Source organism: Vigna unguiculata, chromosome 10 (assembly GCF_037176805.1).
Source record: "Vigna unguiculata cultivar grain cowpea cultivar isolate G323 ecotype 2 chromosome 10, ASM3717680v1, whole genome shotgun sequence".
In the NCBI taxonomy this organism is placed as follows: Eukaryota; Viridiplantae; Streptophyta; class Magnoliopsida; order Fabales; family Fabaceae; genus Vigna; species Vigna unguiculata.
Window position 1 is genome coordinate 18,986,227 of NC_140801.1, and position 13,995 is coordinate 19,000,221.

The 13,995-nt window shown below is 46.0% G+C and overlaps 1 protein-coding gene and 1 pseudogene across 1 annotated transcript; both read right to left on the bottom strand.

The window, feature by feature from the left end:
* Window positions 1–348: 348 nt before the first annotated feature.
* LOC146882290 (uncharacterized) lies at window positions 349–4,797 on the bottom strand (annotated as a pseudogene).
* Window positions 4,798–5,315: 518 nt separating this feature from the next.
* LOC146882291 (uncharacterized) lies at window positions 5,316–11,091 on the bottom strand. Its single transcript, XM_085667338.1, has 11 exons — window positions 10,250–11,091; window positions 8,873–10,160; window positions 8,498–8,695; window positions 7,988–8,170; window positions 7,760–7,861; window positions 7,187–7,249; window positions 6,754–6,868; window positions 6,607–6,614; window positions 6,419–6,514; window positions 6,228–6,310; window positions 5,316–5,346 (listed from the first exon to the last, which is right to left on the bottom strand). Exons 1-11 carry the CDS (start codon window positions 11,089–11,091, stop codon window positions 5,316–5,318), a joined length of 3,009 nt encoding a protein of 1,002 aa, XP_085523464.1.
* Window positions 11,092–13,995: the final 2,904 nt, after the last annotated feature.

Genomic DNA, 13,995 nt, shown 5'->3' on the forward strand with positions numbered 1-13,995 from the left:
CAAGGATTAACATGTTGGCTTAAGTTCAGTCAACTTTGGTCAATGAGTCAACCCTGGACAAAGGTCAATATGTCAACCAAATTTGAGTCAATGAAGTCAACTTAGGAAAATCACAAAATTATGATGGAAAATAAAGAAATAGACATAGAAGAAGGATCATCCCCTTTGGTCATGCTTCTTGTAATTCTTCTTGGAGGAGTCTCCATGGGTCCTTGAGTGGTCAATCCTTCATCAAACAATGTCATTATTTAATTATTTATTTATTATTTTACACCATATTCTAGTGGGGTCACATCATCCCCTCCCCCTTGAAGAGGATTTGCCCTCAAATCTTGGTTGTCATCCTCATCAGCTACAGTACCTGTAAAAGGAACTAAGTCACTGATATTAAAAGTAAGATGTACACCAAATTCAGTTGGAAGATCTAATTGATAAGCATTATTGTTGATCTTCTTTATGATTTGGAATGGACCATCACCACGGAGACTAAGTTTGGATTTTTGTAATTAAGGAAATCTTTCCTTCCTTAGATGAAGCCAAACTAAGTCACCCTCATTGAATGACCGAACTCTCTTACCCTTGTTTTAGAGTTGGCAATCTTTTCCATTTGAGCTTGAATTTGACTTTTAACCTTCTCATGAAAATCTTTGATAAATTGAGACTTAGAAACCCTTTCTTTATGAACAAAGTCAAAAGAAGATGGAAGAGGTAGCAAGTCTAGAGGAGTGAGAGGGTTAAAGCCATAGACAACCTCAAAAGGTGAGAGTTTGGTGGTGCTATGGACCACTCTATTGTAGGCAAACTCAATGTGGGGAAGATACTCATCCCAAGATTTATGGTTCCCCTTAAGCACAACCCTAAGCAACGTGGAGATGGATCTATTGACTACGTCTGTTTGCCCATCAGTTTGAAGGTGACAGGAAGTAGAAAAAGAAAGTTTAGTTCCAAGCCTAGACCACAAGGTCCTCCAAAAGTCCCTATCAAACACAATTGTTTTGGGTAAGCCATGAAGACGAACCACTTCTCTAAAGAACAACTTTGCAATGTAGCTTGCATCATCGACTTTGTGGCATGGAATAAAATGTGCCATTTTCGAAAACCGGTCCACAACCACAAAAATCGAATCAACACCTCTAGAAGTCCTTGGAAGCCCTAGGACAAAGTCTATGCTAATATCCTCCCAAGGGGTGGAAGCCACAGGCAAAGGAGTATACATCCCAGTAGGCATTGCGCTAGACTTAGCATGCAAACATGTCAAACAACTAGCGCAATGTTTTTGAATATCACGTTTCATGTGGGGCCAAAAGAATTTTTCTATAAGCATGGCCAACGTTTTGGCGACCCCAAAATGGCCCATAAGTCCCCCCTCATGCATCTCAATGATTAAAAGTTTACAATGAGAACCACATGGAACACATAGGCGAGCTTCTTTGAAAAGATATCCATTTGAGACATAGAAGCCGCCTTGGGACTTATTTAAACAATTAGAATAAATAGGGGCAAAGAAGGGATCTTGACTATACAATTCACATATATTGTCAAATCCAAGAATTTGAGATCCAAATTTGGTTAAAAGAGTATATCTTCTAGAAAGTGCATCAGCCACAACATTGGATTTCCCTTTCTTGTATTTGATGATATAAGGGAATTGTTCTAGAAATTAAACCCACTTTGCATGCCTCTTGTTGAGCTTGTGCTGGATTTTCAAATACTTGAGAGTTTCATGATCAGTGTGAATTATAAACTCTTTAGACACAAGATAGTATTCCCCAGTATGAAGAGCTCGCACAAGAGCATACTACTCTTTGTCATATGTGGGGTAATTACGAGAAGGGCCATTGAGTTTTTCACTGAAATAAGCAATTGGATGACCTTCTTGTAATAAAACCGCACCTACTCCAACCCTAGAAGCATCACATTCTAGCTTAAAAGTTTTCTCAAAGTTTGGAAGAGCTAGAACTGGTGCTTGGGTGAGTTTAGCCTTAATATCCTCAAAGGCTTGTTGTTGCTTATCACCCCACACAAAAGGTGTGTCTTTCTTGACAAGTTCATTGAGGGGTGAGGCAATTGTGGAAAAGTGGGGTACAAACCGTCTATAGAAGCTAGCTAGCCCATGAAAGCTATGGATGTCCCCTACATTCTTTGGCACAGGCCATTCTTGGATGGCTTTGATTTTGTCGGGGTCAACATGTACCCCACTTTTATTGACCATAAACCCAAGAAAGATGACACTCTCTACATAGAAAGTGCACTTGTCTATGTTGGCATAGAGTTGAAGGTCTCGAAGGAGAGACAATACTACCCTAAGGTGTCCTAGATGAACTTTGAAGTTGTGGCTATAAATTAAAATGTCATCAAAATAAACAACCACAAACTTCCCCAAACAATCCCGTAAGACATGATTCATTAGTCGCATGAATGTGCTAGGAGCATTGGTTAGGCCAAAAGGCATGACTAACCATTCATATAGACCAAATTTAGTTTTGAAAGCGGTTTTCCACTCATCAGCTTTGGCAATTCGAATTTGGTGATAACCACTTTTAAGGTCTATTTTTGAAAACATTTTGGCCCCATGCAATTCATCCAACATATCATCTAGTCTAGGGATGGGGTGCCTATACTTTATGGTAATGTTGTTGATGGCCCTACAATCTCAACACATGCGCCATTTGCCATCTTTTTTGGGCACCAACAACACGGGAACAACATAAGGACTAAGACTCTTTTGGACCCATCCTTTGTCTAACAACTCGATCACTTGAGTCTCTATCTCTTTAGTCTCAATTGGATTTGTCCTATGGGCTGATCTATTAGGTAGACTGGCCCCTGAGATAAAATCAATTTTGCGCTCTATTCCTCTAAAATGTGGGAGGCTTGGGGGACCATCCTTAGGGAAAAGATTCGCAAATTCATGGAGAAGAGCACAAACAGAAGGAGGTAGGTCCTTAAGTGAAGGATGTTGGAGACATGTAAGGACAGCATGACACAACAAAAGGTAGGAAGGGTGTTCAACATGAAGAGTTTGTAAAAGAGTTTTATGAGTGAGAAACACTTCATGATGAACATCCTTAGAAGGAGAGACTTCCTCTATCTTTGTCTTAGAAGCCTTGGATAATTTAGTAGAGTTGGTGGAACTCTCTTCTTCCCTCTTAGCTTTCATTTGAGCTTGGTCACTAGCAACTTGAGTAGGAGTGAGGGGATGTAACACAAAAGTTTTGGAATGATGTTGGAGGGTGATCTCATTGGTATGGCCATGGTGGGTGGTTTTGCGGTTAAATTGCCACGGCCTACCTAAGAGAATATGGCAAGCTTCCATTGGAATTACATCACATAAAACTTTGTCTTTGTACTTTCCAATAGAGAACTTAACCAACACTTGATGCTTGACTTCGAGATCCCCATCTTCATTAAGCCAATGAAGTTTGTAAGTTTTGGGATGGGGTAACAAAGTCAAGTTCAACTTCTCAACCATTCTTGTGCTACAACAGTTGCAACAAGACCCACTATCAATGATCAAAGAACAAGTATTGTTCAAAACGTCACAATGAGTGTGAAAAATGTTTTCTCTTTGATCATTGAGAGGAAGGGTTGGTTGGTTATTGAGAAGCCTCCTATTCATTAAGAGAGACCCTTCTTGAGGACTTGTCAATGTGGGAGTCACTAGAAGAGGAAGATTCCTCAGAAGACTCCTCTTGACTACTGTAGAGGTCTTGGCCCTTTAGCACAATGGTGCACTTGGTAGGACACTGTGATGCCACATGACCTCTACCTAAACACTTAAAACACTTGATCTCACTACCTCGCTTGGAGGTCTCACCCTTATCTTGACCTTTTGCTGGGTGTATGAGCGGTCTCCTTGATATGAGAAAAATCTTTCTTTTGAAAATCAGATTTTGAAAAAGAGAGTGAAGAATCCTTGCGAATAGGTTTCCTCAAGAGTTGTTGCTCCACTTTGATGCACATTTGAACAAGTTCATTTAAATTTTGATATGGGAGCAACTCAACTCTATTTGTTATGTTGTAGTTTAGACCACTCAAGAACCTAGCAATGGTTAGATCTTCTTCCTCATCTATCCTAGCCCTCAATATGTACAACTCCATCTTTTGCCTATATTCCTCCACAGGCATGGTTCTTTGTTGGAGCCTTTGGAGTTTATCCATAAGCTCTCTTTTGTAGTATGAAGGAACATGACGAGCATGGAGGGCCTCTTTGAGATCAAACCAATATTCAATCTCGGGAAGGCCTTTCTTTCGCTTTTGGAGGACAAGGGTTGTCCACCAATTTAAGGCATGACCTTGGAAGCTGAGGACAGCAAGAGAGACACGTCTCTCTTCCTCAACCACGTGGTTGTCAAACAGTTGTTCAACTTTTGCCACCCAATCTAGATATGCCTCAACATTGTCTTTTCCATGGAAAGGAGGCAAATCTATTCTTGTTTCTTTAGGGTGAGGAGGAACACGCCTTTGTCTCCTAGTGTGAGGAGATTGCCTTGGAAAGGGGCGTTGTAAATCCTCCTCCTCGCCACTAAGATCATGATGATGTCTTGATGGGGGGCGAGAAGATCTAGGAGAAGCACAGTGAGTGTGTGCAGGATTCCTTAATTGCTCAGATATGAAGTGCAAATTGGCTTGCATGGTAGCCATTTGAGCCTTGATGTCACTCACCTCTTTGGTGAGTTTGTGAAGCATACGAGGGGAAACATCACCCTCATCATCCGCACTAGTGTTATGTTGTGTGGGTTGTGGTAAATTTTGTTGGGTCTGCACCCGTGCACGTGTAGCCCTTTTAGTGCTCATGATTGACACGATCTAGCACTTGAGACAAAGTGTGAATAAAAGTTTTAAGAACACAAGTGAACCTCCAGGTAGGCGAGGTGAGTCTAAAAAGACCACTTAATAACCAAAGCAAATCCTAACCAAGGCACACTTGGGGAAGTTTGAAAGAATTTCACACAATGGCTAAGTGCTAAATGATGACAATCACTAGACACTAGTTGTCAACAAAGAACAAAGAACAAAGAAATCTATAAAACACTAAAGACGGACCCCTAATTGGCCAAAAATATGTAGAGACTTTGGTCTCAAAATTTTAAGTCACTAAACAACGTGAAAACTTGAATATAAGCTATGCGGCCTAATGTAAGGTGAGAAAGCACTTAGAACTTTCAACACACTTACAACTAAAAGCGAATTACTAATGGAGGAGAAAGGTTCTGTAACGTCCCATTTAATTTAATACGTAAAATTAAAGGAAACGTCACGTGATAAAAGCATAACAGCGCAGTCCTGGGGTCCTTAACATTACCCCTACGAAACTAGGCACACCACGATGCCGAAAAAGGGAAGCTGAATACGAATACAACGTAGAATGTAGCATAAAAAATACGGAAAGAAATACATGGGCCATAGCCCTAAATAAAACACAAGAAAACTCCAGCCCAGATGGCTACGCTGCGGAATCCCCATTCGCTTGTTGACCATGAGAACCACGCCCGACTGCTCCCATCAACCAAGTTGATGATCATCGCAAGGAAAAACGGCCACATACAACACAAACAGGTAACGAAACGGGTAAGCTAGAGCTAACAACATAAATCATACAGTCAAACATATTTTCATCATCTAATATCCACATAGCAACCAAACATGTCATGACTCTTCATCCAATACACTACGACTCGACTCGACTCATCCGGATACGTATAACTTGGTCGGATTCAGCGGATGCTTGCACTTGTGTGGGTACCTCTGCTCGAACATGAGCTGCTCGATCCTGAGCCATGTATTACCAGTGTTACAGTGAAACAAATCTCTCCCATCACAAGGTTAGCCCTTAGTGAGTTTCAGGCCTCCTGCTACTCCCACCACAAGAGTCAGTCCGCTCTAAGTGAGACTGACTGGCTCCTCGGAGCGTCAGGATGCAACCTTACCTTGAATCCTTACCTAGTTATACAGAAAGGTCAATAAGTCAAAAGTTGAGCGAGTCGCCTGGGCGAGATCTCGTGCAGAGATCTCCCTGTTTCATCTCGCCTAGGCGAGATAGACTCGCTTGGGCGAGATTAACAGGTCTCGCCACTGTTCTTCACTGAAGCAGCCATGAAAACGAACCAAACCACGCATGCAAAGCAATCTTATCCATCCGAATGACAGATCCGACCATACATTTAACAAATAATGCACAAACCATTAAAAAAAAGACTCCAAACCATAACCCTAACTTCCCGTACCTGGGATTCAAGCTAGCAAAGCGCTCCGACACTCCCTCGACACCGAACACACGAGCACAACAGCTCAAGGGCGAATGGAAGAACTGGAAAGATGGCGAGACAGAAGCACAGTATGAGATACATGGAACCCTAGCTATGAAAAGGAACGGAATGAACGATAGAAACGAGTATGGGCTAGCCTCCGCACTTACCTGGAGTAGGAGAAGACTTCGAACTGGCTCAACAACAGTGTGGCGGAACCCTAGCAGAAGGTGTGGCGGCTGCGGCTCAAGGTAAGGGCAAGGGTCCTGAAAATGTAGGGTACCCTAGGTTTAGGGCAGACCTAGAGCTTATATGCACTGGGCCACCCTTGGGCCCATTAAGGGGGCAGCCCACTAACCTTTAGGGCTGGAAAAAGAAAAAGAAAAAAAGGTTCTTACATTCTCCCCAACAAGAAAATTTTCGACCTCGAAAATAAAGACTTACCAGGTAAACAGATGTGGATGTGATTTTCTCATGTCCTCCTCTAACTCCCAAGTCGAGTCACCCGTCCTCCGATCCCAGATAACTTTGACAAGACTGACGGTCTTTCCACGGCGTTCCTCAACCTTGCTATCCTCAAGAGCGATGGGTGGCACTTCCACTGTGAGGTCTTCCCTGATCTGTATATCCTCAGCTTCCAACACATGAGCCGGGTCAAAAACATACTTCCTCAGCTGTGACACATGAAACACTGGATGAAGGTTCGCCAACTGCGGGGGTAAGGCTATCTCATAAGCCACTGGTCCAATCCTCCTCGTGATCTGATATGGACCAAGGAATTTAGGCGAAAGCTTCCTTGAGCGGAGAGCCCTTCCCACACCCGTGGTTCGGGTCACCCTCAAGAATACATGGTCTCCCGCCGCAAACTCCAGAGGCCTCCTCCTGCGATCCGCATAGGCCTTCTGCCTACTCTGAGACGCCAGCATCCTATCTCTCACCATCCTCACCTTCTCGGTGGTTTGCTCTAACAACTCTGGTCCAACTAATACTGCCTCCCCATCCTGATACCAACAAAGAGGAGTCCTACACCTCCTGCCATAAAGAGCTTCGTATGGCGCCATGCCAATGCTCGCGTGAAAACTGTTGTTGTAGGTGAACTCTATCAAAGGCAATACCTCGTCCCAAGCACCCAGATGGTCCAATATGCAAGTCCTCAACAAATCCTCTAACGACTGGATCGTTCTCTCAGACTGCCCGTCGGTCTGAGGGTGATAAGCTGAACTCATGGTGAGCTTGCTACCCATAGCACTCTGCAGCGTCTGCCAAAACCGGGATGTGAATCGTGGGTCTCTGTCGGAAACTATGCTCGAGGGCACTCCATGGAGTCTTACTATCTCTTTAATGTACAGCTGAGCTAACTTGGCCATGGACATCCTCAAGTTCATCGCCAAGAAATGAGCACTCTTGGTCAACCGATCCACTATCACCCAGATGGTGTCATGTCCCCTGAAAGTCCGTGGAAGATGAGTCACGAAGTCCATGGAGATGCTGTCCCATTTCCACACTAGTACCTCTAACGACTGTAGAACGCCACCGGGTCTCTGATGCTCCACCTTCGCCTTCTGACACGTCAGACAAGCGGATACAAACTGAGCCACATCCTTCTTCATTCCCTGCCACCAGAAAGTTTCCTTGAGGTCCTGGTACATCTTAGTCATGCCAGGATGCAAGCTAAGACGGCTCTTGTGTCCTTCCTCAAGGATCAACTTTCTCAACTCGGCGTCATCAGGTATGCATACTCTGCCTCGAAACCTCAGTATGCCATCATCACTCACAGCAAAATCTCTAGCCTCATCTGATCCAAGTTGTTCTCTAACTCTGTTCAGACTAGCATCCAACAACTGTCTCTCTCTGATCGAGCCCAAGAAGTCACTAGATATAGTAAGGGTACTACACCTAATAGACTCAGACTCCAACTCCACCTGTAGCCTCATGTCTCTGAATTTCTCTAGTAGCTCTGCCTCTTTTATCATGAGATGTGCTGTGTGTACCGTCTTCCTACTCAAAGCATCTGCCACTACATTTGCCTTCCCTAGGTGATATAGGAGTTCAAAGTCGTAGTCCTTCAGGAATTCCATCCACCTCCTCTGCCTCATATTCAGCTCCTTCTGATCAAACAGGTACTTTAAACTTTTGTGGTCGCTGAACACCCGAAACTGAGCACCATACAGATAGTGCCTCCAGATCTTCAAGGCAAAAACTATCGCTGCCAACTCAAGGTCATGAGTGGGGTAATTACGCTCATGCACCTTAAGCTGTCGTGAAGCATACGCCACTGCCTTCCTTTCTTGCATCAAAACACATCCAAGTCCAAGGCGAGAGGCGTCACAGTAGACCTCAAACGGCTTTCCGACCTCCGGAATCACAAGTATCGGTGCACTGGTCAGTCTCCTCTTCAGTTCCTGGAAACTCTCCTCACACTTATCCGTCCAAATGAAGGGTTGATCCTTCCGGGTAAGCAAAGTCAGAGGCGCCACTATCTTGGAGAATCCCTCTATGAATCTCCTATAGTAGCCTGCTAACCCCACAAAGCTCCTAATCTCTGTGGCTGACTTAGGATTTTCCCACTTTACCACTGCCTCGACCTTCGTCGGATCCACTGCAATCCCATGGGCGGATATCACATGCCCCAAGAACTGAACCTCATCCATCCAGAACTCGCACTTGGACAGCTTGGCATACAGCTGCTTCTCTCTCAAAACACCAAGCACCAATCTCAGGTGTTTTGCATGTTCCTCCTGAGTCCGGGAGTAGATAAGGATGTCATCTATGAAGACCACGACAAACTTATCTAGAAAGGGTCGAAAGATCCTGTTCATATAGTCCATGAACACTGCTGGGGCGTTGGTCACGCCAAAAGGCATAACCACATACTCATAGTGGCCATACCTGGATCTGAAGGCTGTCTTCTGTACATCATCCGCCTTTACCAAGATCTGGTGGTAACCTGATCGCAGATCTATCTTCGAGAACACTGATGACCCATGCAACTGATCCATCAAGTCATCAATCCTCGGGAGCGGGTACTTGTTCTTGATAGTCACCTTGTTCAGTTGCCTGTAATCTACACACAGACGCGAACTTCCGTCCTTCTTCTTCACCAACAACACTGGTGCTCCCCAGGGTGAAGTGCTGGGTCGGATGAACTGTTTCTCCATCAGATCTTCTATCTGTTTCTTGAGCTCTACCAACTCTGCCGGAGCCATACGATATGGGGCCATCGAGACCGGGCCTGTTCCTGGAACTAGATCAATGGAGAACTCCACTTCCCTACTGGGAGGCAACCCTGGTACCTCCTCCGGAAACACATCCACAAAGTCCTGGACGACTGGTATCACAGACGTCGTCTCTCCTCTCTCCACTTCCATGTGTGTGAAGATCACGTAGCACTGCGCACCGTCCCTTAACTCCCTCATAACATCTTGGGAGGATACCAACTCATGCTCCTTCGAGTGGGGAAACAACAACTTCTTCTCCCGACAATCTATCAGAATGCGATTGGCAGAGAGCCAATCCATCCCCAAGATTACCTCCAACTCCTGTAGAGGTAGGCAGATTAAGTTCACCTTGTACCTGCGCCCCTCTACCTCCACTGGAAGCCTAACACACAAGGACGACGTCCTGACCAAACCCGACGCCGGAGTAGACACCGCAAGCTCACACTGCAGCTCGCGCACCGGCAGACCCAACCGTTCCACACATGCATTTGACACAAAAGAGTGTGTCGCTCCAGAATCATATAACACACAGCAAGAAGAACCAGCTATCATGCAACTACCCATAACCAAGTTACCTGAGCCTGATGCCTCTGCCCCTGACATGGCGTACACTCTGCCCGTCGCCTGAGGCCTGTTGCCTCTGTCTCTCCCCTGATGTTGCTGGGGTGCCTGAACTGGAGGTCGTGTCGCTGCCCTGGCAAGATTGGGACAATCTCTCCCAAAGTGGCCTTCCTTGCCACAGTTGTTGCACCGACGTAACCCTCCCTACGTGGGCACGCATACCTCGGGTGGGGTCCTCCACATGAGTAACACCGAACTCGACCCTGCTGCGGAGGAAAGCTCCTAGACTCCTGGGGCTGATGGTGTGGTCCATCATATGGTCTCCTCCTCTCCTCATGTCTGGGCCTCGACCCAGATGGTCCACCAATCCTCTGGGGCGGCTGTGACTGCGGTGGGCGCTGGCCTTCCACCTCACGCTTCATCTTCTCCATCACTCTGGCCTTCTCCACCAGAGCGGCAAAATCCTTGATGGACAAGGGTGCCACCATCAAGCGAATATCACCGCGAAGCCCGTTCTCAAACTTTCGGCATCTCCACTCCTCGTCAGGCGGCAGTGTGTAAAAACGGCTGAGGTGTTTAAACCTCTCAGCATACTCTGCTACTGTCTTCCCTCCCTGGGTCAACTGGAGGAATTCCACCTCCTTGGCGTACCGGATGCTGTCTGGGAAGTACTCGGAGAGGAATCTCTCCCTGAAGGTTTCCCATGTCACTGGGTCATCCCTCTCCTCCAGCATGGATCTGGTGCTGCTCCACCAATGCTCCGCCTCTCCCGTGAGCATATAGAGTGAGAACGCCAACCTGTCCTCCACAGGGCACATCTTGGCGTCATAGATGCGCTCCAAGTCCTTCAGCCATTGGTCTGCGGCGTCAGGACTAGCCTTCCCATCAAACTTTGCTGGGTGGTGCTTCAAAAAGTCCTCCAAGCTCCACTCCCTGACCGCAGGTCGTGGCTCAGGACCAACCACAGGTGTCGTCGTCCTGCTCTCCTCCATCTGGCGGAGGGCCTCCATATGCTGCCTATGAGCATCCTCAGCAGCTACCCTTGCAGCTTCCATCTGCTGCATCACTGCCTGCTGCTGCTCAAGCGACGCCGCCTGTCGCTGCATGGATGCCTCATGCTGCTGCATCATCGCAGCACTCTGCTGCGTCATCGCTGCTACCATCGCCTCCATAGCTCTGGCGATATCTGACGTGTCCCCCTGGGATGATTGCGAAGTCCTACGAGGAGGTGCCATAGTCCACTGGCACATAGAAAATCACTTGGTTAGACTCGACAAAGGCAAGAATTTAACTAAGAACACTCAGAAGATACACAGAGAAGCTAAGCGGACATCCAAGTCCACAGACCTAAGGAATGACCGCTCTGATACCATAAATGTAACGTCCCATTTAATTTAATACGTAAAATTAAAGGAAACGTCACGTGATAAAAGCATAACAGCGCAGTCCTGGGGTCCTTAACATTACCCCTACGAAACTAGGCACACCACGATGCCGAAAAAGGGAAGCTGAATACGAATACAACGTAGAATGTAGCATAAAAAATACGGAAAGAAATACATGGGCCATAGCCCTAAATAAAACACAAGAAAACTCCAGCCCAGATGGCTACGCTGCGAAATCCCCATTCGCTTGTTGACCATGAGAACCACGCCCGACTGCTCCCATCAACCAAGTTGATGATCATCGCAAGGAAAAACGGCCACATACAACACAAACAGGTAACAAAACGGGTAAGCTAGAGCTAACAACATAAATCATACAGTCAAACATATTTTCATCATCTAATATCCACATAGCAACCAAACATGTCATGACTCTTCATCCAATACACTACGACTCGACTCGACTCATCCGGATACGTATAACTTGGTCGGATTCAGCGGATGCTTGCACTTGTGTGGGTACCTCTGCTCGAACCTGAGCTGCTCGATCCTGAGCCATGTATTACCAGTGTTACAGTGAAACAAATCTCTCCCATCACAAGGTTAGCCCTTAGTGAGTTTCAGGCCTCCTGCTACTCCCACCACAAGAGTCAGTCCGCTCTAAGTGAGACTGACTGGCTCCTCGGAGCGTCAGGATGCAACCTTACCTTGAATCCTTACCTAGTTATACAGATGGGGCACCACCATGAACACCCACTAACAGGGGCCATGGAATTACGTCCCGACCACTAAAGCGCAACCCCGGAGATCTCACCTAGAGACCCCCAAGGAATTATACGCTGACACGGACCAACATTCATAAATCAGCAATTAAGAGAGTATTAAATTACGTTTTTCAATTCCATAACCATCCATGAGACTTATTCCTCATACGCATCACATTTGAGTCCATACCACTGATCATCACCATTCCATGAGTCCAGAATCTCCTCTCATGTCAATACCATGTTCCTTAGATTTCAACCCACACATTCAATTCACATGCTAAATCCTCACCACACTCATCATTCATCATTTATGAATCATGTCACGCATATATGGCAACCCATTAGGCATATATTCATACATCAGTACATGCATCCAATCATTGCAGTCATACTCAAACAAATCCAAGCACTAGAGATCGAAAACGCATTCCAACCCACACCGTCTCGCCCAAACTCCTCGCTCAGGCTGGGGAATCTCGCTCAGGCTAGACGTCTCGCTCAGGCGAGCCTCCCCCTCGCCTAGGCGAGGGCACAGAATCAGGTGTGTGGGCATCACGGGATCTCGCTTAAGCGAGATCCCTCTCGCCTGGGCGAGATGCCTGCTCGCTCAAAAGTTGAGCGAGTCGCCTGGGCGAGATCTCGTGCAGAGATCTCCCTGTTTCATCTCGCCTAGGCGAGATAGACTCGCTTGGGCGAGATTAATAGGTCTCGCCACTGTTCTTCACTGAAGCAGCCATGAAAACGAACCAAACCACGCATGCAAAGCAATCTTATCCATCCGAATGACAGATCCGACCATACATTTAACAAATAATGCACAAACCATTAAAAAAAAGACTCCAAACCATAACCCTAACTTCCCGTACCTGGGATTCAAGCTAGCAAAGCGCTCCGACACTCCCTCGACACCGAACACACGAGCACAACAGCTCAAGGGCGAATGGAAGAACTGGAAAGATGGCGAGACAGAAGCACAGTATGAGATACATGGAACCCTAGCTATGAAAAGGAACGGAATGAACGATAGAAACGAGTATGGGCTAGCCTCCGCACTTACCTGGAGTAGGAGAAGACTTCGAACTGGCTCAACAACAGTGGGGCGGAACCCTAGCAGAAGGTGTGGCGGCTGCGGCTCAAGGTAAGGGCAAGGGTCCTGAAAATGTAGGGTACCCTAGGTTTAGGGCAGACCTAGAGCTTATATGCACTGGGCCACCCTTGGGCCCATTAAGGGGGCAGCCCACTAACCTTTAGGGCTGGAAAAAGAAAAAGAAAAAAAGGTTCTTACAGGTTCTACTTAGGAAATGGGATTGAACACCTTGTGGTTCCCCAAGACACCTAAGTAGGCCAAAATACAAGTTCAAAGAGAGTTAAAATTGGTACACAAAATTTAGGCAAAGAGGAGCAACCTAAGAGCACCAAACTTTTAGAGAACTTTAAGTAGAAAATAAGGCACAAAGGATGCTCCAAATTGACCAAAAGAAGTGACCAAATTGTAGAAAAACTAGTAAACTAAAAGATGCAACAATTACAAGCCACAATGGCCAACAAAAATGCTTGAAATTGGTGTTGGAAGCTACACCCAAGGCCAACTTGAACACCACAATTTTGGACAGCAAAGTGATGCACTCCCAAGAGCACTTTGGTGCCAAATGAAGCCTTAGTTGATGGCTTTGAAGTATACACAAATTGGAGGAATATTTGGACCCCTTGTGGATGCAAAATGCAACACCAAACAGCAACAAAACCTGGCCAAAATAATGAACAAAAATAGCAAACAAACTATGCGAAAGGCATTGGTTAGCTCTCACTCAAGCAA